This window comes from Sceloporus occidentalis, unplaced genomic scaffold (assembly GCF_023333645.1).
Source record: "Sceloporus occidentalis isolate IW3139 unplaced genomic scaffold, rSceOcc1.0.p SCAF_7, whole genome shotgun sequence".
In the NCBI taxonomy this organism is placed as follows: Eukaryota; Metazoa; Chordata; class Lepidosauria; order Squamata; family Phrynosomatidae; genus Sceloporus; species Sceloporus occidentalis.
The window spans coordinates 54,926,549-54,953,698 of NW_028316987.1; the positions used below are offsets into that span (position 1 = coordinate 54,926,549).

Genomic DNA, 27,150 nt, shown 5'->3' on the forward strand with positions numbered 1-27,150 from the left:
CTGCAGTCGTCAGGGGTCTGTGGCGCTGTCATTTGAGAAGCAGCTGAAGGACGTTCCCACCCATCCCCTTTGCACAAGCAATCTCCAGAGCAAAGGGAAATTCTGCCTGGATCACTCAGGGGAGTAGGTGGGAACATTACACATCTGCTTCCTGAATAGCAGGAGACCATAAATGGTTGATCACAATGGCTGCTTCCTGGTAAATAGGGATTATGGGGATCAGGCCAGGATTCACTGCATAGCTTCATAACTATGGTAGTTGTGCAGATTACTGACCGTGGTTCTTAACAAACAGAGGGAATTGTTTCCTGTGAGTCTGATCTTTTCAGGCAGCATCTGTAGTGCTGCACAACAGCCTCTTCCTAAAATTACCTGACTGCAGCACAGTGGTAGAGCACATGCTTGACATTGGAAGGGTGTTGGTACAGTCCTCAGTATCTGTTAATAAGGTTAGGTGAGGCTCCTCTATGAATCAAAGAATAGATGCTGCTAGTTAGTGCAGACTATACTGAGTCCAATAAATGAAAGGACTGACTTAGTATATGGCAGCTTCCTATGTTCTTTCCCAAAAGGTCATCAGTATCAGGACTGATAGTACAGCACATCTCTTCTGCTCAGTCATAAGTACAATGCAGAAGTTCTGAGTCTGGATGCAGGGTTTTGTTTTTTTATTACTGTGTGCAGTAAACCCCTCCTAAACATACAGAAAAGAATCCAGAAGGGCAGGGTCCAAAAGGAGTTTTCTGGATCAGCAATTAGTCTGGGAATAATTTAGCACAAAATTAAGTAGTTACAAGTATTTAACGTCATCCATTGCCCATTACTGACTAACAACAATTGTCATGTGGAAATACCAACATGTTGATGCTGTATAATATATCTAACAATCCTGTTGTTTTCTCCCTCAACTGCTTTCAAGCAACCAACTCCTGTGATAGTTTATACACTGAGAATCACAAATGCATGATTAAACTGTCAACAAAGTAAAATTTAGGCTCATTGATGTTTCTGTCCTCTTGTTTTAGATCGTTAAATCTGGCCCTTGACTGTCTCTAAATTGTGATAGTTGAAAATAATATCTGAAGTACAAAAGAAAGTCTTCACATGAAGACAACATATGAAAGATGGGGGTTTTTTTTGTTTTATTTTATTTATTTATTGCAGTTATTTTCTGCTTCCAATGTAGGCTTCCATGTTTTTTTTAGTCTACAAAGATGAAGCTATGTCTTGAACTGAACAGTGCCATTCTGAGAGCACTGTGTCCATTAGAACTACTAGAAATGAATTTTTAGTTAGTTCACAGGAGGGATCCAACACTTTTCTCCATTTTGCAACTGGCATATGACAAATAGCACATGCATGTTGTCTCTTGTACAACTTCTTGTACAATTTTTAAATCCACTGCAACTGAATGAACAGAGGTGTGTTTTTGTTTTTGGTTCAAACAGCATTACATTAGATTTGTGCTTGTGAATCTTCTGCTGATTACCAGAACTTGGAGGATGCATTTTTTGACTACAGCTGCAATGCCACACTATGCATCTACATTCCTACTACCAAAGGAAGGCAGATTTCAATGGATGGGACACAGCTGTTTACTGGCTAGTGCAGTGGTAGCAAAGAGAGGCAACCAGGCTGCAAACTAAGGAAAGATCTTAGTTTCTTCAGAGACTCACTGGAGATCTGGGAAGATGCGATCAGCTTTCTTCTCCCAGCTGCACAATAGGCAGTTGCCTAGGCACTTCCTCCCTGGCTGGTAAGCGGCTGTAATAATATGTTCCGGCTTTGGAAAGCTGCTTGGGGATGTATGGATGTTGCACCAGGGGGTACTGAATATCTCCTTCAACAACTTTTAAAAAGGCCATATGTATGCATATCTGGAGGTTACATATGCATTTTTCACGAACAGGGTTCCAGTCTACCTTTCCCAAGATCACCCAGCCAGCATATGGAAAGATTCTGGAAGTAATAGGAGTTTTTTTTTTCCAAATCCCTTTCAAATGTTTTGATTACAAGGTTAATAAGATTGTTATCACTGGCTTCAAAAGAGAGCAGATTTGATCCATTGATTCTGAGTATTTGGTAGTAATTTTAAATATATAGGCCAGGTTTATATTTTAGCTTCCCAAACTTCTATTTGTGTTGAAAATAGCTCTTGACTTTTTAAAACAGTAATTTTAACTTTCCCCCCTTAAATTACACAATATTCAGATCTAAAATAAACATTTGCCTTCTAGCAGCTTGTTCCTAAGAAAGAAAAACTTCAGTGCATTTTAGTTGCTCAGTTAATCTTGATGGCACCTTTCCGTTTTGCCTGATGAAGAGTTCCATGTAAGCTAAATGTTTGTAGTATTTATGTGAACAATAGTAATTACATTTATTTTCTCTCTCTTCTTTTCTGGGAGCAGCACAACCATTGCCATACCAAACCATTTTAATATATTTTGGTAGAAATGTGCAAACCGGAAATCAGCTACATTGTCCATCTTCTGCTCAGAGAACATGCATAGAGCTTCCCATCCCCATCCTTTTCTTTCAGCTTTGAAACAAGTGGGGAAAACAACTGTAGAGTAGGTATTAATGTTCATCTCTTATCTATGGGGTATGAAGGATCAAACTGCCAGATCTGAATGGCCTCTTTGTTACATTTCTGTAGACATAAGGCTGTCTTCATGGTTTCAATACACTTTCCAGAAAGTTCATGGACAATCATTCCATTCTGCCAATGAAGAAATTGCAAAAACAAATAATGTTGGATTAGTTATCAGTATTATTTCTCATTAACTACCTTTTAAAAGTTCTGAATTTCTCATTTTAAGAACCAAGCTAGTCATCATGTTCATTGTGTGAATGCAATGACTGTGTCACTTTGGCTATATACAAAGTAAAAGTTACATACCACACCAACAATACTCAGATGTTTATTTTGTTATGAACAAGGACTAGAACCTGGAGTATATTTTGTTTTTATTTTTTAACCATATGCTCTTTATTGTTGTTGTTGTTGTTGTTATTATTATTATTATTATTATTTACATAGTACAAATTATATAATCCATATATATATAAATATATATATATTGATATTGTGAGCCACCTTCAGTCCAATTTGGGAGAAAGCTGACACAGAAAACAAACAAACAAACTCTGCCTCAAGCTTCTCAGTGGTCCAGTCCATATTGCAGAAACAACCCTGTCTGACATCATTTTAACTGCCCTGGCTCAGGGCTAGGTAATCCTGGGAATTGTAGTTTATTGTGGCACCAGAGCTCTCTAACAGAGGAGGCTAAATGTCTCACAAAACTACAGTTCCCAGAATTCCCTAGCATTGAGCCAGGGCAGTTAAAGTGGTCTCAAACTGGATTACTTCTGTAGTATGTTTTGGACTATTGTCTCAAAAAGGCCCTGCAATAAACAGATTGCAGCCAGAAAAAAAGTCAGCACTCACCTCACTTACAGTATGCCAAATAACAGAGCAATAAAATGATACTAACAGAACTCCTTGTATGCTTACAAACTTATATTACAAACCTAGATATACATTTCAACAGCCCCACCCCAAATTTTTAATGTGATAATACAGTGAAACCAATTGTTGTTCCAAATTCTTGAAAAAGTCCTTCACATAGTTGATATGAGATGTGTGGAAGGAGTGCTATATAGTCCAGAGATCATATGGAGATGATGGCCATTCTGGAATTATTCAACCGTTTCGCGGTTCTTCTTCCGTCCTTATTTACAAACAAATTCTCTCAATTAGCTCAGTATAATACCATATCAAATTCTCATGTCAACTGCATATGTGAAGGACTTTTTCAAGAATTTGGATAAACAGATTATAACCCAGAAGTATGTACCTTTGTAAATATCCTTGAGCCATCACCATAAACTCTTCAGTGGTTTTAGATATAGCCTAGCCTTGAAACACTCTCACCACATACCTCTTTGATATCCCAATGCTGTGAGCTGTTTTCCATCTCTTTTGTACAGTTCTGAAGGACAACTTCTTCGTGCCTGACATCAAAGCAAAACTGCGGAGTGGACCCAAAGCAGATTTCCTTCATGCCATTGTATTCAAAGCGCTAAGGGGGGAAAAGGACAACATAGCTGGGGAACAGGAAGGAAAAGTTAAATAATTTCCTGCCCGTGCTTGCTAAAATACCTTCCAAATGAATGAAGGGAATATTGTAAGTGTTGGTTTAACGTACAGTTATCCAAGCCAATATAAAAGGGATGTGCTGTTTAGCTGAGGCAGTGAGATGTGGCCTATGCCAACCAAATCCTGAAGTCAGAAATATTGATACTTAAAGATAAAGTGAAAAGAGAAGGGATGCAGCTGATATGGGCCACAAAGATGGCTGAGAGTCCTACTGTTGGTGCAGGGTTTTACCAGCCATGAGCAAATAAAAGAGAATTTATTACATGCTATTGATTTAATAGTGTGCAAGCAATTTTAAAATCTGCTTGCCTTGCATAAGGTGCTGCTGCAGTTGTTGTGGGCATGAAAGGACCTGCTCAAGCTAAAACAGCTAGAGCTGAGGAAAGAGACTGTCTGATAACTTCTTATGTGGTTTTAATTGTTTTAATTAGATTGATTGTTTAATGGTATTTAACATTTTGGACCACATATTGTTTCAGTTGTTGGTTTTAACTTGTAAGCTGCTTTGAGTCACATTTTGGGAGAAAGACAGGATACAGAATTATAGAGCTGAAAGGGAACACAAGGGACATCTAATCCAAACCCCTGCCATGCAGGAATACACAACTAAAGCCATCCTGAAAGAAGCCCATCTAATCGCTGTTTAATGACTTCAGAGATGGAGATTCTACCATCCTCTAAGACAATCTATTCCATTGTTGAACATCTCTTACAGTAAAAAAAAAGTTCTTCTTAAAGCTTAGGTGGAATCTCTTTTCTTTTAGAATCTACTGGTTCTTTTTCTAGTCTCTGGAGCAGCGGAAAACAAGTTTGCTCCATCCTCTACATTGACATCCTTTCAGATATTTAAAGATGGGTATCATATCACTCCTCTGTCTTCTCCAAGCTAAACATATCCAGTTCCCTAAATAACTCTGCTGTTGTTAGTACTCAGCATATGGAAAAAAGGTTTCTCCTAATCAGTTTCTGGAACTCTTCCATTTTTCCAGGTCTATACATATCTCTTTCCATTTTCTCCTTCTAACGCAAATCTCCTCAGCCCTAACTTGACCTGTAAATTTGACAACATGTAAATAGTCTATTTAAACAGGTGCCATTGGCTGCTGCCGGTTGTGTTCTCTTTCCTCTCTTTTTCATTAGACACACAATAGACACATAAGATAATTTAAAGAAACTTTTCATGCCAGAAAATATTTCAGTGTGGGTCAACAATACCATTCATCCCTTTGGAGGACCCCATATTTGAGTATTTCCCCGAAGAAGAGATTTAAAGTTGATATAATCATGTGCAAGCAATTTTAAAATGATGGTTACCTGGTTGATACTGTCACTGCAAGATGATAGCTTAAGGCCTCCTACAGCATCCTTTTCAGACTGGTACTCCATACAGAGTCCAAGCCCAATATTGTACAGCTGTAAATAATACTGATAATGAAATAAGGAAAAAAAACCCTATAAATTAAAAAGATATTTAATCCTTCCCTCACGTATGTCTCTTTCTTTCTTTGTGACTTTTAAAGTACTTTGTTTTCAGCAGTCATTGCATTCCTAGCCAAGTTTAAACAAATCTATGTAGCAAAAGATGGAACACTTGGCTTTACAAGGCTAATTAATTGTGTGAAATTGTATTTATTCAAAGTCACAGAGGCATGGAGTACCCTCATTATGAACACTAGAATTTACAGAAAACAGAGAATTTGATTTTAATATCTGGCATTAATTTCAGCTACTGGGAACTCTGTCCAGTCTACTGTATAATCTTTGTTAGCAATGACAATCAACAGAAAGATCACATTTTACTTGCCTTTCCTGAAAGTCTTGGTCTGCCTTGTACTCGGTACAGTTCAGGGTACACATTTGAGATAAACCACAGGAAATCTTTGCACCCTAGTCTCTTTTTCAGCTGGATGCGCTCAGTGCAATTTGGCTTTTCCGCCTGTTGAGAGTAATGAAACAACTCAGCAGATATTAAACACCCTAATATGTATATGAATATTTGTACAAGTAATTCATACCACACTGATGTCCAATTTCAGCTGCCCATTAAAGCAATATTATTTTTCACATATTTTTGAAAACACTGCTTCTTCTATCAGTTCAGCATATGTAAGCAGTTCGCTCTTGTCTAAAGGAACTTAATGTGGATATTTCAGATCATGTGGTTGCTGCATCAGTATTGACATCTTTATGTTCTTTGTTGATTCTTTTGTGTATAAAACCTGCAGGGAGTTAAGGACTGAACTATTTTAAGGGCTTAGTCTTCAATAGATTCAGAGTTTGTAAAAGGAACATTATTAAGCAGAATCAAAATGTTAAGATAAAAGATGCATCTACAGATACTGAAAATTGTTTGCACCCATAACTCTTTTATTCTCTCTGTTTGCATTTGGGGACTGAAAGGAATTTTCATTTGGTGGTGTGGACACAAAATTCTGATTTGAATGGGCAATGCTTCCATAGCTACACTTCTAATTAAGGTACTAGTTCTTTAAACTGTAACGAATTTGAAGTTTAAATAAAATCCACATGGGCAATCTATTCAAAATCATGCAAATTATTAAACTGAAACAATGTGTTTCAAAGGTTCCAGTGCAGTGATGGAAAATGAAAGAAATTAATGGGAGAGAGGGCGCATGAAAGGAGGTCAGATAAGGAAATATATCCAATTTTTATTAAAAAATCTAAAGATTTGTTGTTTAAAACACACACACACACACACACACACACCCCTACATCTGAGGGATTTACCTTGCTTATCAAACATGCCAACCTGTCATGTTTGTAAAAGAGATGCTTAAATGAATCCAACCAGGTCTCAGCTATTCGTATTTTGTTCCTCTCAATTATTTCTTCATCTGGAAAGGTGTATGGCACATCCGCATGATAGACATGCCCCACACGTGAACATGGAAGAATTTCAACAGATCCACCACAAAGCCAGGCCTTAAACAGAGAATATACATACACACATATGTTTCAGATACATCTCCTGAAATTTAAATGTAAATCAGGGGCAAGGAATCTGGTCTCTCAAGATGTTGAACAACTTTCATCCACACTAGTCAGTATAACTATAATAATAATGACTAGGTGTAATGGAAGTTGTAATCTAGTAATGCGTAGGGGGGCGAGTTAATCAAAATAACCTTATAATAACCTAATAACAACAATAATAACCTAATAATAATAACTTAATAATAACCTAATGATAACAATTATAACCTAATAATAACCTAGTAATAACCTAATAATAAAATAGCCATAATAATAATAATAATAATAACCACCTAATAATGCTACACACCACTTGTGCTCAGCTGAAAAAAGATGATGATCTTGGTTAAAATCCTTTGGTGACATATGCCAATAATAGTGCCAGCACTTGTTATGGTGTTCACAAGTATCATATCCTGATTATGACTGCACAGGTAAAAATTTTACCAGTGTAAGCACAAATCCCAGGATTCCATATGACAAAACCATGGCAGTTAAAATGGTGTCAAACTGCATTAATTCCGCAGTGTGCAGCAACCTCAGATCTAATTTTGACAGCCAGTTGTTTGCCATGTACCCCCTAAAAAGTTATCAGGATTGCTCAGACCCAAACATCATCAGTACTGTATAGTATGAGAGATACTGAGAAGGAATATAAGCATTTGTACAAGATTTTTCAGCATATTTTCCCACTGACAGCTTACAATGCTGTACACTTCTTAAACATTTTAAAATAAATTTGAATAATATAAATACCACCTGCTTGATCGTTGCCCCTAGAAATCTTTTGTTGTTCTTGTCAAAGTAAAATAAAGTTAAATGGTTTCATTTAACTACAGTTTTCATTTTAAACACACACTATGGCTTTATCATAAATACACACTATCAAAGAGGAAGACTTCAGCTTCAAATGCTTACCTTTATAGATAATTCAAGATTTTCACCCCCTGAGAGGGTCATGTCAGAATCATAACCACCTGTGTTTTGGAAATAATGTCGGTGCATTGCAATTACTCCACCAGGCACTGCAGGGCTCCTAAGGAGAATGTTTACATTCCAGAGTTACTTAATTTATTTTTCCCCTCTATTATTACTGTGAATGGTTTAAAGTATAGTGAGACAATAGTATGAAATGTGGTGAGGAAGCAGAATGCTTTCATTAATCACTGATAAATGAAAATAAGAAAGATCTATCTCGCATGATTATTGGTGAAATCAGTAAGATAATTTGGTTGTCCAGAACTCTTTAAAATGGTTGATCCTGGAAACTAAGCCATGACTTTTCACCTATCTCTTTTCCTCCTGTAGCTTTCTACACTCCTGAACTTACATTAAAGAGATCTGGGGCACCATCTAAGTGCATTTCAAAGATACTTTTAAAGGAAATTTTCAGAGGCAATAATTTTTCTGTTTTCAAGTCTTTCATCAGTCTTAAGGTTCTCCACACCAAGTAATGAAAACAAGTATTATTTCTGTTGTTGTATCAGGCAATGAATCACTGTAAATAAAATACTATAAAGAAAAATAAAAAATAGCTTTCCAAGTTTCAGAATTGTGTACATGGGTCTTCATACTTCACAACAAACCTGCAAGCAGGATAGGGCAAAGAGCCTAAGTGGTTGAGTGAGCTTCAGGGTAAGTGAATCTCCATCTAGAAGGCCTAAATATCCTAAAGGCACCAGATTCCATCTCATCTTGGAAGCTATGCATGGCCAGCACTGGTTACTACTTAGATGAGAGAATGCCAATGAATACCAGGTGCTGCAAACTATATTTCAAAGGAGGGGACTGGCAAAACCAAGTATTCCTTGCCTAAGTAAACCCTATGAAATTCATAGGTTCGCCATAAGTCAACACAATTTGAAGACACACACAAACACACACACCATATAGACACAGTGATGCTGAAAGTGTTCTTAAAATGATAAGTAATAAGTAAAGGGGGATACAGACGGGTGGCTCCATGCCGCCCGTATTTCCCCCTTGTTGGTGCCGCGCCAGCCGCACAGCATGGTACTGACGCACTCCCTAAAAAGGAGTCACTCTAGATGGCTTCTTTTTAAGGGCGTCGTAATGGTGCTTGCATGCCATGCGAACAACGCTCCCGGCGAGCACTGTTTGGGCGCTGAGACGCCCGCATGTCATCATTGCGCGCCCCATGTAGACAGGGGCATGGCAAGATGGTGCACGGTGCTGAAAGTAGGGCTGGATGTGTATGGACGCCTAGCCATATGAAGCCCTAAAATCGGCCCCGCAAAGCACCAGTCTGTACCAGGCCTAAATTACTTGCTTGAAATCCCTTCCATTTTCTTCAGGTACAATCCTCAACCCATGAACACAACAGAAAAAAATCTTGTTGACATAATGTAAGTCAAATTTTACCTTTGAACTGTCATTCACCAAGTAAGTGTTGCATACATGTAGTAGGTATGTATCAGTTATTCAGCATCAAATACAACTGTGTTTTAAAATCTGTAATAAGGTTTGTGGCTGAGTATACCTAGTCATACTTGAAATCACACCGTTTAAAAAATCAAATAGTATTTATTTAGCTTTATCTGGAGGGCATCTAGTTTGGCAGAACATGAACAATACTTCAACCAAAATGAAGCAGTGCTGGAGATTTTAAGTTACAAAAACCTCTGAATATTATCACAAAGGATGGACATCTGATCTCATATCCAGGAGCTAAGTAGAAGACACGCTAGCAGATTTCAGAGTTTAGTAAAGTTTTTGGACTACAACTCAGAATTATCTACTAACAGAGCCAAACCATGCTGGCTAGGACATTTCTTAAGTTGTTGTAGTTCAAAACAGTAACTTTTTCAAGTTCTGATTTTTAAAAAGCATCACCCAATAAACCATTACCTGATGGGGCTGATGGGAGACAGTCGTACCTTCTTTTCATGTTCCGTCAGTGGCTTCCAGTGGAAATCTAATCTCCAGTCAAAAACACCTTTTTGCAGGTCCGTAATGTGGTAATAATGAAAGGTCTTCCAATCGATTACATCTATCACGGAGGAAACAATCCGTCTTCTGGAAACAGATCAACATATTGTTCTTTTAAAGGAAAACTTATAAAATATGTTAAAATGTTGGTGGACTAATTGTTCATTCATTATAAACAAAAACAACTGTTGTTCTCTCATTTCACATACTGCTTCCTCTATGTTCTTTCATCCAGTTTGCATGCAACTACTTCGGGTAGTTTTGGTCTCTGCCTGCCTCCTCTACTTTGTTATCATATCACCTGTGTGATAACCATTTCCTTACAGTAATTACTTCATTGCATATCCCATCATAGTACCTCAACCTGCCTCTAAAATCATGGCAGGCTAGATACAAAAATTCAACAGAACAATTCAACAGAAGAATTATAGCAAAATGCCCCCAAATTCAAAGCCAGATCTTCAAGAGATTATAGATGACAGGATAAACCTGTCCACTGTCCTTCCTCCTAAATTGTTACAATCTCAAACTTTTTATGTCATGTTCATAAAGATATTTTAGAATACTGGTAATTTTTTATTTTAAAAAACCCCAACAACCCCAAATCGAATACAATTCTCACCCTTTTCCTAGACTTGGGCTGGAGCCTCATCCCTTTTCTATGTGACACAGTGAAGCAAACTATACACATTTTAAAAGTGGAATCTGTTTTCCTGTAGTTTGCATCCATTGCACATTGTCCTAGTCTCTGGAGAAGCAGAAAACAAGTTTGCTCTATCCCCCAATATGTCATCTCTTCAAATATTTAAACAGAACAACCATATCAGCTCTTAACCTTCTCTTCTCCAGGGTAAAGATACCCAGCTCCCTAAGTCATTCCTGAGAGAGCATGGTTTCCAGACCCTTCACCATTTTGGTTGCCGTCCTCTGGACACACTTCAGCTTGTCACGTCCTTTTTGAATTGTGGTGTCCAGAACTGGATGCAGTATGCTAGGTGAGGCCTGGCCAAAGCAGAATAGACTGGCACTGTTACTTCCATTGAGCTAGACACTATACTTCTATTGATGTAGCCTAGAATCACATTGGCCTTTTCAGCTGCAGCATCACACTGTTGACTCAAGTTTAGCTTGTGGTCAATTCATGATAGAGAGCATGTGAAGTACTTTGAGACCCTGACTAAAGGTCAAATACACCAATGGGTTAGAGAAAACACAGTAAAACCTTTAGTATAGAACTCCATTGTAAGATTGGAAAGTTATTGAGGTTGTTAAGCTAATCTAGCTGTATTCTAGGGAATAGCTGAGAGAGTTCCTATAATAGAGCTTTTCCTTTGTTTTCCCTAAGACATTGGTGTATACTTGCCATTTCATTGCTAGCAATAGGAGACATCTCGTTTCTTTAATCCACGCTCTCTCCAGATCTGGCCATCCTGCTAAGTTTGTACTAGGCCTGGGCTGCAGGAACATCATTCTGTCTCTCATATTACTGCATAGGCTGGCTACAAGGTTAAAATATACTCTTGAGTTCCAGAGTGTTGCAATGATAGTAAACCAGCAAACTAGTATTGATGCATTGACAGGTCTATAAACTACAACATTGCAGTTTTGCAGCTAATGCGTCTACCTGGGAAATAAAAACTATGCAGGCACAGGATGAAAATGAAGAAATGTAATGTACTAAGCGGTCATAAATAGAAATATTCATATAAAAATGACAAGATGCCTTCATATCTCTTTAATGGGTATTACCATTTTTATTATCAGAAATTGACTTATGTAAGAAAGTGTGATTAATGAAAACCACTTAATATAACTTAATAGGTGACTGTTGTATAAGAATGCAAACTGCATGTTAAAAAAAGGAGAGAACTGACACCATGCCTTCTTATCTGTTTTAAATTTGTAATTAAGAAAAAATGATTTACTTTTCAAAATGAATTAAATATTTAGAAATAAATACACAAAGACATTGCTATAAAAATAGTACCAGTGCCAGATTCCCACAGTTTATAAATTAAGAACTGTTGTGTGTCTAACTGTCAAGAAGAGAATGGAAAACAAATGTATTTTAATCTCACTTTTAGTATGCCATTTGTCAAATTTCCCAAAAGCAAATGGGATATTATTGCTGAAAGAATATTTTTAAAGAATATGGCAAAGAAAAGAAATATAAGGAAAAAGTTAATAAAATTAAATCTTCTGCTGGTCTAGATCAACATGGTTCTACAGAAATCCAATCAACACAAAAGGGATTTCTATCACAACACATGCCATATTGTGCATGTCTATGCAAAAGTATGTCATTTTATATTCATATTACTCCCAAGTATTGTATAGGTATATAATATCTATAGCTTTAAGATTAAAATTCTAGTCTGGGTAAGGAAAAATATGATAGAATTCTTCAAGCCTAACCAAAGAAGCTTCTCTGTGTTTGTGATATATGACAGATGATAGTCAAACTGACTGAGTGATCTTACCTCTTCATTTATATTAAAGTGCTTCTTTTGAAAGCATCTGTTTTTGTTATTTTCACCAGGAATGTAATATTTTCACAGTAAATTTACTACAAAGGCAGGCTAGGAGTCATTTCCCAAAGAAAATAAAAAGGAAGTTGGAAAGTGCTCTGGCAATTCCTTTCATTTTGAGTTTAAAAAATGCAAAAGGAAAAAAAGGAAGATACAAAAAGAAAAAGGAACAAGACCACAGCTGCTCTTTAGTACATTAAGATAGTGTCCATAACTGGCATTGAATTCCTTTTCTATGGAATCAGATAAATGAGCTGGGGGTATTTTTGCAACTTAGTTTTGGGCAGCCAAGTGGGAATTTAAATCATGTGAGATGATTTCAAAAGTTTACTTTAAAATGCACAAAAGTTCAATTTTCTTTAAGCTTTAACTTCCTGTTTGAGATTTTAGACCACAAAGAACTGCCAACAAACTGTTCTCTTATGGCTTTTGCGCTAAGTATGAACATTGTGTACAATTCTTCAAGAGTTTAAATAAACAATACAATTAACTAATCCATCTGTTTTTAAGTTTAAACAGACTTGAAAAGGTCCTGTTATTGATTTACAGAACAGCCAAGAAGGGACAAGGAACATGCCCTGATCAGCTTCTGGTTTGGTTTGGCCTGTTGTTGCTAAACCAATTTTCAATATAGATAAATTCCCCTAAAAATGGGACGGCTTTTGTATGTAGATTGCCCAGTCTAGATGCAGCTCACCTTTCATATGGATTTGACTACATCCAGGAGACCCACAAAAAGTAGTTCTACTTATGAAAAGTTGCTTCTAAAATGCTTTAAATGGTATGGTACCTGCTTGAGGTTCACCTCTTCTCTTTGGTTTCAAAAGTTCGAACAGCCTCCAGAATAGTGGTTTGGATCCACATTATCTTTGGGATTGCTTACTCCCATATAATCTACATCTGGGGGAAATTTACTTCAGTTAGGCAGGACTAGGGGCTAGTCTACACATCAGTGTACTATAAAAATTGGTGTGTATCTTTGCATCTAGACTGGACAGTCTACATCTAGATTGAACTGCCTCTAGATTGGACGATCGACATACCAAAGCCATCTCATTTTGCACTGATTTGCACTGATGGTTAATGGCCTTCACTTTATTGCAGAAATTCACATCTGTTCATCCTCTCTCTGTTGAAAATGCACAGCTATCTGAAAGCATGCAAAGCAAACAGATGGCCACAAGTGTGATGATGCACATTTCTGCAGATTTTGGTGGTCCGGCACCTTATTCTAACCTCAGAGCATGCCAGCAACAGTGGTCCCTTGCAAGCAGCAAAAACCTTTGTAAATGTCATTCCATGTGGGGAACTGGCCTGCGCATTGATAAATGGTGGTGTCTGCCAGGCAAGCAATCTGTCCTGGCTCTGGGAACTGACAGAGTAATGGCAGCAGTGGCGAGAACGGAAGGGGGGAAATGGTGGCACCTACCAGGCATCTGTCTTGCCTGGTCCCCCCTCAAATCCAGTGAAAATCCATTGTCCAGACTACAGCAAACTCTAGAGCAAACTGTGCATTTTAAAAATTTGGTTTAAGGCACTATACTGCAAGTTTGCTGCTGATAGGGCCATGCGTCATGTGTCCTAATTATGCCAGATTTGGGAGAAATGTCATGTGTTATGTGTCACAAATATACCAGATTTCGGGTGTGTGTGTGTGTCAGGTTTTCCCCCATGTAGACAAGCCCTAGGTTTTATGTGCACCTCCCAGCTAAGCTTTAATCTTGTCAAAATTCAGAATTTGGGGAAATTGCTTTTTGGGGGCTTAAAATCCCAGAATGCCCTAGCCTAGGTAGATATTAGCCTTAATGGTGGAGGTTTTGGGGTTCTGTATTCTGAAAATGATTTTTTTGGAGCTCTGAAAATGTGGGAGGAATCAAATGGAGATCTTCCATCTTTCTTGTACCCTGTGGCCTACGAAGACGCTTCTGTATCATCAAGCAGAACTCCAGACTCTCTCTGCTGGAAGGGAGGAACTCGTGTGGCTCATTACCAGTCTCCCACATCTGACACTCCACAGGAGATCTGTGATCTTCTCAACTGAGTATTGAGTGCAGAAAATGAAAAAGGAAAGGGAGGGAGCCCAAGGTGGGGCAACATATATACTTACGCTGCATCTGACTGAACTGTTCCTGTTTTTGATCTCTGTTGAGAAGAAAAGCTCTGTTTCTTTTTCAATGAAAAAAAAAACCCCTTGTATAACTAGTGTAAGCACATTTTAAATATTTGCTCTTTGCCCATTCTTTATCTGCTTTAATGTTTCTTATGCAAATTAATGCATTAATTTAGACATTTTAGCATTTATCCAAGTTTCATATGCTTTGGAAATATGAGATCTAATGTACGATGATACAACAAGCCTGCAGTTTTGTAACTAATGTAACGTAGATGTTCCTGCTATATTCATGTTATCCATAAATATCATGGCACATTTGATTCCTCCAGGCAACATTTACTGTGCTAATTAAATTTTGTACAGATGATTTTGTTTTCCATTCTGTTATGCATCTTTACAGCATGAAATTATTAATAAGCATTATTAAGAAAGGAGTCTTTCTTTTGCCCAAAAGCCTCCTTAGTTCTTTTCAATTTTATCAGTGTTCTGAATGTGGAAAAACATTTAAGTACCATTTCTCTTCATGTGTTCAACTGAAGTGAACAGTTGATACCATACACAAAATACTCTTCTCATACAGTACTCATCCCTTGCAAAGAGGCTTCAACAAAGCAGTGGGTAATTGCATTTTCATCCCTACATCTTCAAGTGAATCACCCCAGGCCTTCTTGGTACCCAGGAAGTTTTTGGTACTTAATTCTGGATTTGTTTTAGCTTTATTTTTGGCCAATTTTCAGACCTTTTTTTCTACAGGGAGAGATATGGTAGTGGGGAAGTAATAACACCAGACTGCCACATTTTGATGTCTTTTGTGGCAGTTTGTGTACTTTTTGTGATTTATGGTGTTCTGGGGTTGTTAGGGATCACTGGTTTTCCTTTCTATATTATTGCAGTAGTAAGTGCTACTAGTTAGCCATTCCCTTTTCACAATTCTAGCACTATGAGGCTGAGCAGAAGCAAAGCAATGCACACCCCTTACCTTATTCTTATGTTGCAGCTACTGAGAAGCGCCTCCCCCTCTTACCACTTTTGATACCAAAATGTGGTGCCTGGCCACGTGGCTGCAGCCATTTTGATGGCAGAGGTGGTAACAAAGCCGCAATAGAGGAGTAAAGTAAGGGGTGTGCAGGTCTGGTCTGCATGGGGTTTGCTGTGGAGTTTCAGAGAAACTAATATTGACCTGTGTTAAGGATCTTTGACCTGGACTCTGGTCAGATCCACCTGGTCCACATCTAGTCTGCAGGATCTGGGTCTGATCCCAGCCTAGGTCTAATGGCCTACAACATCAAAACAGGACAAAGAAATGCCATGGGAAACACGGGCCTTTTGGCCCAAGGCAGCCTCTATGATAGCAACATCATAGTGGAATTTGTAGTTTGGTAGTACTAGAGTTCTGGCTGAGAATTCCACTGCATATCTCAGGATTCCACAGGATATTGCCATGGCAGTTAAGAAGGAATCAGTGCTATTGGCAAGAAGACATGAAGAATCACCAAGAACATGAAGGATTTAGGGGCTGTACAGACTGGCCATTAAGGCCGGCCTGAGGACAGAATCAGGACATGGCATCCACACGACGTACACCATGACTCTGCTCCCAGGCCAGCATGACACTGCGTGCCACACCACAGAGCAGGTGGTGTCACGGTGCTCCTCTAGAGCTGTGTCTACATGATGCAGCACCAAAGGAGCATGGAAAAGCTGCAGCAGGTGGCTATTGTGCCCTTTCTGTTTTTTTGTGTCGCCTTTTTGCACCTCTGAAAGGTGGTATCAGGACCACGGCATATACTTGCTGCGACCCCAATCAGCCTCTCGAGCCCCTAAATTGCTGTCCCTCTTGCTGATCATTTTTTATTTCATTGGCTTCAGAATCCTTGTTCTAGCTGCAAATGTTAATTTTGGAGTCATATTTACCAAGATAAAGCCAAGTCCTACAGTTTAGTAGTAAAATGTTACATGTAATGACATTACTTTTGAGAATAATAAGGGCCTGGTGACATTTTTAAAAAATAATAACATAATGACTGGTAATAATTTTCCAAATAAAAACAATATTTATTTATTGTTTCCAAAAATTCCTTCTGGAACGGCCATGGGAGTGCATTATTTTATTTATATTTCTATTTATATGAAAAAATATATTTTTCAGTAATTGACTGGATGCCACTGTGCTTTAAAAAGCTAGAGCTGCACTCTTCCCCAGTATAAGATGAACTGACATGATAGCTGGGATGAAAGAAATTGTTCTTACCTGTCACTGGCTAGTCGTTCCAGCAGCGGTTCTAGCCATCCACTGTGACACTCGCAGTGAGAGTCCATGAAGACCACAACATCGCCTGTAGCTCTGGCTGCACCAAGCATGCGACCTTTGATTGCCCCTAGTCTTTTATTGCTTCTAATCAACTTCACACCTGACAGTTTAGAGATGTATTCACTCAGGGATGACTTCAGATATTCTGCCAAATCAATATAATAATGATTTTAATAATAGGTCAGAGTTGGAAGATGTCTCTCAGTAAAAGAAATTTGCCTCGTGTGAATAATTCCAGAGGCTAGATTTTTGACCTAGAATTTCACAGTGTGAAAAATAAGGAAGGAACGAAAACAAAACATGGAAGAATATTATCTAATCTATAGGTCTAATTTACAAATTTATTTGTCAGTTCCAAAGAATTGTCAAGCCTGCCTTATGACAATACACATATGACAACTCTTATCATGGGGTTTTCTTGAAGATTTATTCAGAGGAGGTTTGTCATTGACTTCCTCTGGAAGTGCTAATTTTCAAAAGTATGATTGTGGGGTCAAAGGAGATTATCACATTGTATTTAAAGTGCCCAATGAGATAAAGTCACGTTTAATTTTAAAACTGGGTGTTATTGCACACAGCTGTGTCAGGGCAAGTGCAACCCATATGCAGCCTGGATCCCACGCTTTCCCTGTGGTATTTCAAAAACGGCACCCGTTTTTGAAAAGCCACTGGATAAGTGCACCTGGGATCTGGGCTGCATACGGGTTGTACTCACTTGGCTGTGGCTGCATGCGATAGCACCCGGTTTTAAAATTAAATGCAATTGTATCCTGTTTGGGATAAGTCATTTTAAATACAATGTGATAATCTCCAAACAGACCAGCAGCTTGGAGCAGCCTCCAGCTGCTCCAGCCCCAGTCAGTCTCCAAACAGTGCAGAACAGTGGTGACTAGATGCCATGGTCTTTTTTCAGCCAGCTTTTCCCAATGCATGCCCCATGCCCAAAGCAGCCAGAAGCCACACTTTCTTTCCTGTTTGTTGTGGACCTGTGTTAGTCTCTTGCAGCATAAAAAGAAGGAAAGAAGGGTGAGGGAGCAAAGAAAGAAGAGTAGCAACACCTTTAAGACTAACTGGTTTTTATTCCTGCATGAGTTTTCATAGCTATAAACCTACTTCTTTAGATGCAGTACTGAGCTGTATCCATGAAAGTTCAAGAGAAAATAAAACCCAGTTAATCTTCAAGGTGCTGACACAATTCTATCTTTTGTCCTCCCTCTTCCATCCTCTGTTTTATGCTTCTTCTGAAATATGTCCCTGGTATCCCCTGACAGTCTCCTTTCCAGGTATTAACCAGGACTGACCATGCTCAGCTTCCAAGATCCGTCATGATCTGGAGCTTTCACAGTATTTCGGCTGTTTAGTTAAGTAGGCCCTGCTAATACCATGTGCTTCTGAGAGCACAAAGGGACCTACCTTGTTTACTGAGGTCATCTACAAGGATGATTTCTCGGAGGTAGCTCTTTGGGGCTGTATCCAAGACACTATGAATTGTTCTCAAGAGAGTAGACCAAGCTTCATCATGGAAACAAATGATGACACTTGCAGTAGGCAGATTGGGACTGGGTTCTTGCTTCAGGCATCTGTGTAAATGACAATGCATACAAGTAGCCTTTGAAACAAACAAAAAAAACTCTCCATTAAACACAATGTTACCTGGGAACAGGGCTCAAACTAGCCTGAGCATGGAAATGTTACTTTATTGGAGTACAGATTCATAATCCTCCCATCAGTGTGGTCTCTGGTTCTCTCTCAACCCAAGTCATGTTGTCGCCCGTGCCACAGTGTCAAATGGCAGAATCTTTTCTTCTCTCAAGGCAATGGAAGCTGAAAATGCCACAATTGACTCTCTCCATTCTTGGCATTAAGAAATACAAACACAACAACAATTTCTTGTACTTTTATGACACCACAAATTATCTATTTCAGGTAGTTACTTCTTTCTGTCTAATTAAAGGCCCACCCTGCTGACAAAATAACAACAATACAGCTCTAGGCAACCTGTTCAGCACAGTGTCAAAGACACTGCTTAATATTAGTTCAGAGTGATGCAATAGCCAAAAATTGCAAGAAAAAATTTAATAGTGTTTAAAAAATAGGATTAGGATTGTCCTCAAAGATATCATATTGTACCATTACTGTTACCAGTGATAGGAACCTATAGTTACTGGAGCTTGAAAAACATGCTTTCTTACATCCAGAGAAACATATATTTTCTGAAGATGCCAGCCACAGAGGCTGGTGAAACGCCAGGAATAAACTTCTAGAACATGGCCTCATAGCCCGAAAAACCCACAAAAAACAACTACAAACATATTTTCTTACTTTGGCAGATTTGCCAATAACTTGAAAGTCTGTGTTCTCTTACATGAATGGGTGTTTCAAAAGGTATCATTTTATCTGTTTTCTTTTTCTGCTTTTCACATATTGTGCTAATTTCAGTGTTTAAATCCTTAAGTCCTTAATTATAGTATTACAGAATTTATTCAGGATTATCTATGCATGTAATGCTACTACTATTTCACACAATGCTTTTGTTAAGTAGCTATGTTACTTATAAGCTAAGAATTCCTGGGGACAATTTTAAGCATGTCATTAAAGACTTTATTGTAATATGTTATCATGCATTTATAAAGCACAGCAATGATTCATATTGCCCAAAGTATTATGCATCTGGTGCTATTTTTAAGAAATTACAATTTATAGTATGTAACATACAGAAAGAACATTACTTTGGATAAATAGAATATCCTTAGAAGCTGAAATATGCCATGTCTACAGTGCATATGCAATGCTAATTTTTGCCCACTTATATACTGTTAGGATTTATAGTCAGTATGAATTATGTTACGTAATAACACAAATTCTCTGAATGGCATACAGTAAAGTACCACCACCCCTCCAAAAAGCACAGAATGACAACCATATAACCATAAAATCTAAGTGTAGTATAAACCCAGAAATAGAATATAAAGCAATAAAACTTTTTATACACAAGAAAGGAGGACTACCTATAATGCATTGTTTCTAACCTAAAATATTGATTTCCTATTTCAGATTACAGAAGTGGGAAATGTATGGCTGTCCAGATGTTGTTGGACTGTAGCAATCATCATCATTGTCCCTTGACTGGCCAAGGCTAATGGGAGTATTCCAAAAACATCTGGAGATCATAGGTTTTCCACTATGTCATATTATAATGGTCAGTGTGCACATGCATATCATTGCTGTTGAGTGCCTCCAAGTCATTTCCAACTTATCATGACCCAAAGGTGAATCTTTCTTGCCAAGTTTCTTCAGAGAAGGTTTCCCATTGCCATCCTCTGAGGCTGAGAGAGTGGAACTTGCCCAAGGTCACTCAAGGGGTTTCATGGCTGAGCAGGGAATCGAACCCTGGTCTCCAGAGTTGCAGTCTTAATGCTCAAAGTACCAAGCTGTGCCAGCTCCCTGCATGGTCTCAGTTTAGTAATCTTAGCTCATGGGGAGAGTTCAGGCTTGGTTTGCTCTAGGATCCATTTATTGGTCTTTTTAGTAGTCCACAATATCTGTAGAACTCTTCTCCAGCACCACATTCAAATGAATTGCTTTTCTTCCTTTCAGTTTTCTTCATTGTCTGGCTTTCACAATCATACACAGAAATGGGAAACACAATGGCACAGGCAGTCCTAATGTTAGTATTCAATGATATATCTTTACATTTCACGATCTTTTATTGTTCCTTCACAGTTGCATTTCCAAGTCCTAGTATTCTTCTGATTTCTTGACTGCAGTCTCCATTCCAATTAATGACTGAGCCAAAGTATAGAAAATCTTGAACTATTTCAACGTCTTTATCAACTACTTTAAAGTTATGTAAATCATCTGTGGTCATTTTCATAATGTTCAGCTGTTAACCTGACCTTGCTCTTCCATTAACCTGTAGCAAAGTCTAAATTTAGAAGATATTGTACACAAGAAGTCACAAGAAAAATGTATTTAATTATTGTAATGCCACTGAATGGTACCAGTCTGTCTTTTTGATTCAGACCTAAACGGTAAGTTTCAACATTTGGTTCCAGAGGCAGCACACTGTGAAGCAATTAAGTGAACCAACTGTTCCAATAACATGGAAACAACCTGCCTATGTTCCTCAGTAGGTTGAACATGAATAAAATGAGCCATGGCTTCTTTTAGCATTCCCCACCACACTTTAAAGCTGGGTGTATGAATTGAAAGAGGATGGCATATTGTACTATATAAGATTACAATGGACGTTATCAGACAAGGGAAATTAGAAGTATAATCCAATCACAATCTGAACGCAATCATGGGGTTTCACGTTATTGCGTGATAGACTACCACAAGCAAATTCAGGCAATGGCATGCTATTTTCGGGCAATGGGAAGCCAGTTCGAATGCAATTCGCATTCACGTAAATTCTCTGAACTAGCGAATTCACATAAATGTGTTCTGGCCCCACTTTCTTTTCATTTGAAATTAAAAGAAATTCCTCACATGTGATAAAGTCCAACGTCACTGCAATCTCTTACTTAGTTGTTATAGTGACTGATTAATGATTTCAGCGTGGGGCAAGTGGAGACTGTGTCTTACTAATATTTAGGTCTCAGATAGATTTCCAGGAATGGATATTTTCTTAGTTAGGTGAGCTTTTCAAACATAATAGATCAGATATCCCATGTACATTTTCAATCTGATCTGGGAATAAAACATGATTACAAAATAATCCACCACTGAAAATGTGCCATAATGCACAAATGCATGACTTCTGATAAGAACGTATGCCAGAATATCCAAACATGAGCAGGCCATCCACCCCCACCCTCCACAAAAAAAACCTGTCCCTGCAATCCAGTTTCCACTTAAATATGATTCATTAATGTCTAGTGTTTTCTACGATATGAAAACCTTACATATGTGCACTGCTAGAAATGCTCAGTCTTTACCGGACCATGGGGAAATTACCTTTTTGTACTACAGTTTCCCAAATCTTCTGGGGTGTTTGGGAAACTATAGTCTAAAAAGTGTCTTTCCTAAGTTTTGATCTTTACCACCAAAACGAGAGATAGGCTGAGAGTTTGGGGATGCCATTGCTATTAACTGACTGTAAGTATATCTACAATAGAGTTACAAAGGTTTGATACCATTTCAAATGTTGTGGTTCCATCCTATGGAATCCTAAGAATTGTCACTCCACACAGCCAAACTTCAGCACTATCTCATATATAATTCTAAGTACCTTATGAAACTGCAAATCCCAGAATCCTTCAGGACTGATCCATTACAGTTAGTGTAACAGAGATGCTGTAATGGTGTAGGGTAAAGTCTCTCTATGAAAGATCCAAATAAGTCTAAGTAGCATTTGGCCAGTGTTCAGATGGGTGCATGGGCAGAGATTTCATGTCAGGTTGATACACCTTATAATATGCTTTGGTATTCTGCATGTACACCTTGCTCCAGGTTTGTTGACGTAGTTGGTCACTGTCTATTGGATGCAAAATATTCAATGGGGGGGGGGGGGAAGTATAGTAAAATGGAAAAGTAGAAACTAATAGTGTACAGTTGGAAAAAATGGAAGGGAAATTAGACACATTAAGTGTTTCTATGCAAAGGAATATTTGCTAGTAATTTTAAAACTGTGAATAAAAAGCGGTGCGATTTTACCGCTTTATTCACAGGATAATCGTGTGATAATGGCAACTTGTGTGAAAATCTTCCTGTTATTGCACAATATTGACAGGATTTAATGATGGGAGGAGGACACTTTCTACCCTGACATGGAATGTTTATTAAACACAGCAATGACAGTTTGTCAGGCAAAAATAGGAGTAGCTATTTTTGTGAGGTGTAGCTTCAGTTGTGAGATGGTACCACTTTGGGGCAGTAGGAATGGCTTTTGCACTGGTGTGTCACTGAGTTGGAGCTGCCAGTGGTGCAGGGTTGTCTTGTTACTTAAGGAACAAAGACAGATTCATACAGGAATTGTTGCTTTAGCAGATAAGAGCTACCGATTCCTGTGGAGCTTATTTGGGAGGGTGTAAGCAAGAAGTAAAGCATGCTTTCTACATGACTGACTGTTTTTTAATTGCAAGAGAATTTGTATAGTGGGAATGTCTCCTTTAAAAAAAAACTGTGACACTCATCACTGTGCACTACTTACACACACAAACATGCTCTTCTGGAACAGTGTAACAGTACTAGAGTGACTTCATTTAGTTTCATACACAAGGTTTTAGCCCTTGATAGACTCCACATCAGTCACTGATATCAATAGTTATTGGTTGCCAGGGTTTCATCAGAAACAAGCAAGAAGCCACAGCCAAACAAAACAAAACACTAACATGCACCTGCTAAAATATAAGTTTCCTGTAAATCCTATGTCATTCTCATACATGCCAGTAGAGGCCACCATATGCCTCGTTAAATAGTAATACTAAATATTGAGACTTAAAACTTGATTTTGTTGTTGCATTCCTCTGAGTGGATTCACGCTGTTCTAAGGCAAACCTATCACAGGTTTTCTTGTCAAGATTTGGCAGAAGGGGTGCCTTTGCCTTCCTCTGAGGTTGAGACAGTGTGACTTGCCCAAGGCTGCCCAGCAGTTTCCATGGCTGACTGGGGTTTTGAACCCTGGTCTCTCGAGTTATAGTCTACACTTGGTATACCTGGTTAAAAATGTCTTGGTTTCTGCTAACTAGAGTGAATAATGCTGCTATAGTAACATTCTTAGAACAGCAACACTTTCCCCATACATTGTGTGCACTGTGTAGTTGCTCTGTGCTTTGTATGTGAACTAGTACACCCACACTAAGGGGAATTTATTTATTCATTTATTGCTTTAGAGTATTTATCCACCATCTTTCATCAAAAAGACATCCAGGATGGCTTAGAAAGCATTCATTTATTCAGTTGTATCCTGAATTTTCCCCACTAATAGAATTCAATGTGGCTTACAAAACATTAAAACCAATACAGATTAAAACACATACAAAAACAATAAAATATAGAAAAATATTTTAAAACAGTTTGTAACTACAAACTGTCAGACTGCCTCAGTCATGATTCTCATTACTTCTGAATGGATCTTATATCAATTCGATATGCTCCACAGTTTTTTAAAATTCACATTTCTCTCTAATGATTGAAGTTAAAATTAACATTAATCAAAAACTAATTTTGATTTTAATTTATTACAAAATTAAAATACAGTGCGTGGGGGATCCATTCTAGAAAACAAAAAAGCCACATAAGAGAAATACCACATATGCTGGAGCCCCATTGAAAACAATGGGGCTCGTGCCCATGGTGCAGTGTGGTGTACACACCACACCATGCACACTGTTGTCTCTTCTGGCACACATATGGCATGCCCACGTATGATGCAGGTGTACTGTACAAGTAACAAAATAAAAAAAATTAGCAAGATGAATATAAAATACCAAAACCCCATCCTGAATCCCACCCTGACACACTGAATTTTATCTAATTTTGGGGGCTAAGCAGTGTCAGCCTGATTTCAGATGGGAGACCATTGACATCTATTAATACTACAGGATTATACCACTACTATTCCACTTTAACTGCCACAGTTCCATCCTATGGAATCCTGGGAGTTGCAGTTTAGGGAGGGACATTTAAAATTTTATACCAGAGAGCTCTAGTGTCTCACCAAACTACAAACCTCAAGACTGCATAGGATGTAGCTATGGGAGTTTGAGTGGAATAAACAGCATTGCAATTATTTACTTGGGCTCCAGGTACAGCTGGGATTTCTAGGCAAGACTAGGAAAAACCTCTGGCCTGAAAAATTCAGGAAAGCTGCTGCCAATCAGAAAACAGTATCCTTGACAGATGAATATAGAGCAGCTCCCTATGTTCTTGAAAGCTACTTCCTTCCAAGTATTTGATTCTGAATGAAACAAGCTGCCATAGCCTCAATTAAAAAAATAAGCGTTCCATATTCTGCTTTGGTACATGCAGATTGTGAAAGGTATCATATTTTTTGGAGACAAGAAAACATCCCCATTAAGAGAAAACAGACCAAAAGAACACATTCCAGAGAGAGAAAATAAGTTTATTTCATGAAAACTAGTTCAAGATCAAGTTTATTTAGGGAAGTCTTACTTACAAAGGATGCCGTACCTCAGGTAGCTCCCTGTGCAGAGGAATCTGTTTGCTGAGTGCTTCATTAAACCCATACATCTCCAGGCCACCTATAGCCTGTTCACCTGCATCAGTCTGGTTGTGAGATCCATCCTCTTTTACCAGATGGGACTGCAACAGAAACTCTGAGTCTTGCATCTGCCTGCCCTCCTCTTGTTTTCTGCTTTGCTGCCTGACCATTCGGTATCCCTTCTTAACTTTGGTGTGATTTCTCTTGCCTGTGGGTGACTCTATAGCCACCAAGAGCTCATCCTCTCTTAGGGAGATGAAAGGTGACAGTCCCTCCATGGACAAATATTGTTCACTGACCTCCTGAGTGTCCAAGATTTCTTGAGGTTCTCCAAAATCTACCTGATATCCCTCATTAGGGATGGATTTTACCTGCAGGGATTCTCCCTCCTTGTTTAGTTCTTTGGCTGTGGGGTTGAGCACTGTTACCATCACTAGTAAAAAGCCCAACATGAGTAGCAACAAGAGAAATTGCCATTTCCGTGAGCTGTGCCTGCATCTTTTCCTCATAAACATAGTTTCAGCAACAAAGCAATGCAGACTGTCATGTTAAAAATCAGTCAAGTACATTTTCATCCCAGATTTCTTGTTTCACTGCAACAGTCAACAATTTTTCATCCTTTTCAGATAGTGTCATGGTTGCTGCAGCCTTATTCTTGGAGTCGGAGCATAAAATGCCAGCAGCTTCCCTCTCAATACTTACATATGAAACAAATCCACTTAACAAACGAATAGCCTTTTTGTATGGTACCAAAGATCAGATTGTCCAAGTGGGTTAGGATGGAAGAGGATATAATCAGTTGGCCAGAAAGTCCATTAAGGGTATCTTATAGTCGAATTTGTTTTCTTTTAATCCTGAATCTGAGGGGAAGCCCATATCTTGACAGTTTTCTCTCATATATTGCTTGTTCCAGCAAAAATAAAATTCCAAATGTTGTCAGGGATGCAGCAAAAAAGATTTTCTGTTTAAGCAGAGTTGATAGCTTTTCTTGCTCTCTTCTGATGCTTCAGGTTCACTTTTATGCAAACAACTCAGCCTCAGACTTGGTTTTACACATAAGTACGTACTTTGCCAGTGTGTGTGTGTGTGTGTGTATGCATGTGCATGCAAGTGTCTTTCCCTTGGTCCTAATGCCCTCACTGTTCTCACACTATCAAATCAAAACCTTGTAATAGAAGCTGGGGCTGGTGACGGTGGAGTGGCTGAAACTAATCAAGATGTACAGCTTATTGTGCTTATTCATAATTTCCTTCCCAAACAAGGGAGTGGGGATCATGAAAACACAGCAAGTCATGAGAAGAATGCATTCCGGATTTGGTTGTTATTGCATTCATGTCCTGCCTTTCCTAGAACGTCAGAGCAGTAAATATAATGTTCTCTCCCATTCATTCTCACCACACCCTTGTGAGGTAGTTTACACTGAGAACTAGTGAACCTGATTTGGTTTGATGTGATTAATGGCTCATTTCTAAATCTGCCTTTCTGATCAGGACATCCCACTTACCCTATTTCTCAGAGAATGCTGACAGGCAAGCAATTTTATTTCACTATGAAGGCTTGCAAAACAAAAATGAAGTGCAATGGTATATTGTGCAAGATTTTGAGCTATGGACAGACAGCTTGATAATATGATTGAAAAATCATCAAAAGCTGGTGTTGCAAAACTCTATTCCACACACATATCAGCAACAACTCACTTCATGAAATATTTCCACCCAACTGCAGCCTTTTACTTAAATAATATATAGATTTTAGATGGATGGAGTTACACTTTTAGACTTAAAAGTGACCGCAAAAGTCAGTTCAGGCCAGGGACTCCATAATAACATTAATGGTGTTACAGTGGGCCTTTGGTATCCACTGGGGTTTGGTTCCAGGACCACGTGTGGATATCAAAGTCCATGGATGCTCAAACCCCATTAAAATATA

The 27,150-nt window shown here is 38.4% G+C and overlaps 1 protein-coding gene across 2 annotated transcripts; it reads right to left on the reverse strand.

Moving 5' to 3' along the window:
* Positions 1-651: 651 nt before the first annotated feature.
* GALNT15 (polypeptide N-acetylgalactosaminyltransferase 15) lies at positions 652-26,350 on the reverse strand. 2 transcript variants are annotated; one of them, XM_089532999.1, is made up of 10 exons: positions 25,177-26,350; positions 18,468-18,634; positions 16,995-17,199; positions 10,022-10,189; positions 8,072-8,189; positions 6,908-7,102; positions 5,964-6,095; positions 5,474-5,572; positions 3,942-4,082; positions 652-2,719 (listed from the first exon to the last, which is right to left on the reverse strand). In XM_089532999.1, the coding sequence occupies exons 1-10, from the start codon at positions 25,734-25,736 to the stop codon at positions 2,585-2,587; spliced, it is 1,920 nt and encodes a 639-aa protein (XP_089389125.1). In that variant the 5' UTR covers positions 25,737-26,350; the 3' UTR covers positions 652-2,584. The 2 variants fall into 2 exon arrangements, with proteins under 2 accessions (XP_089389125.1, XP_089389124.1); XM_089532998.1 differs by lacking the exon at positions 5,474-5,572 and having other exon boundaries at positions 25,177-26,349.
* Positions 26,351-27,150: the final 800 nt, after the last annotated feature.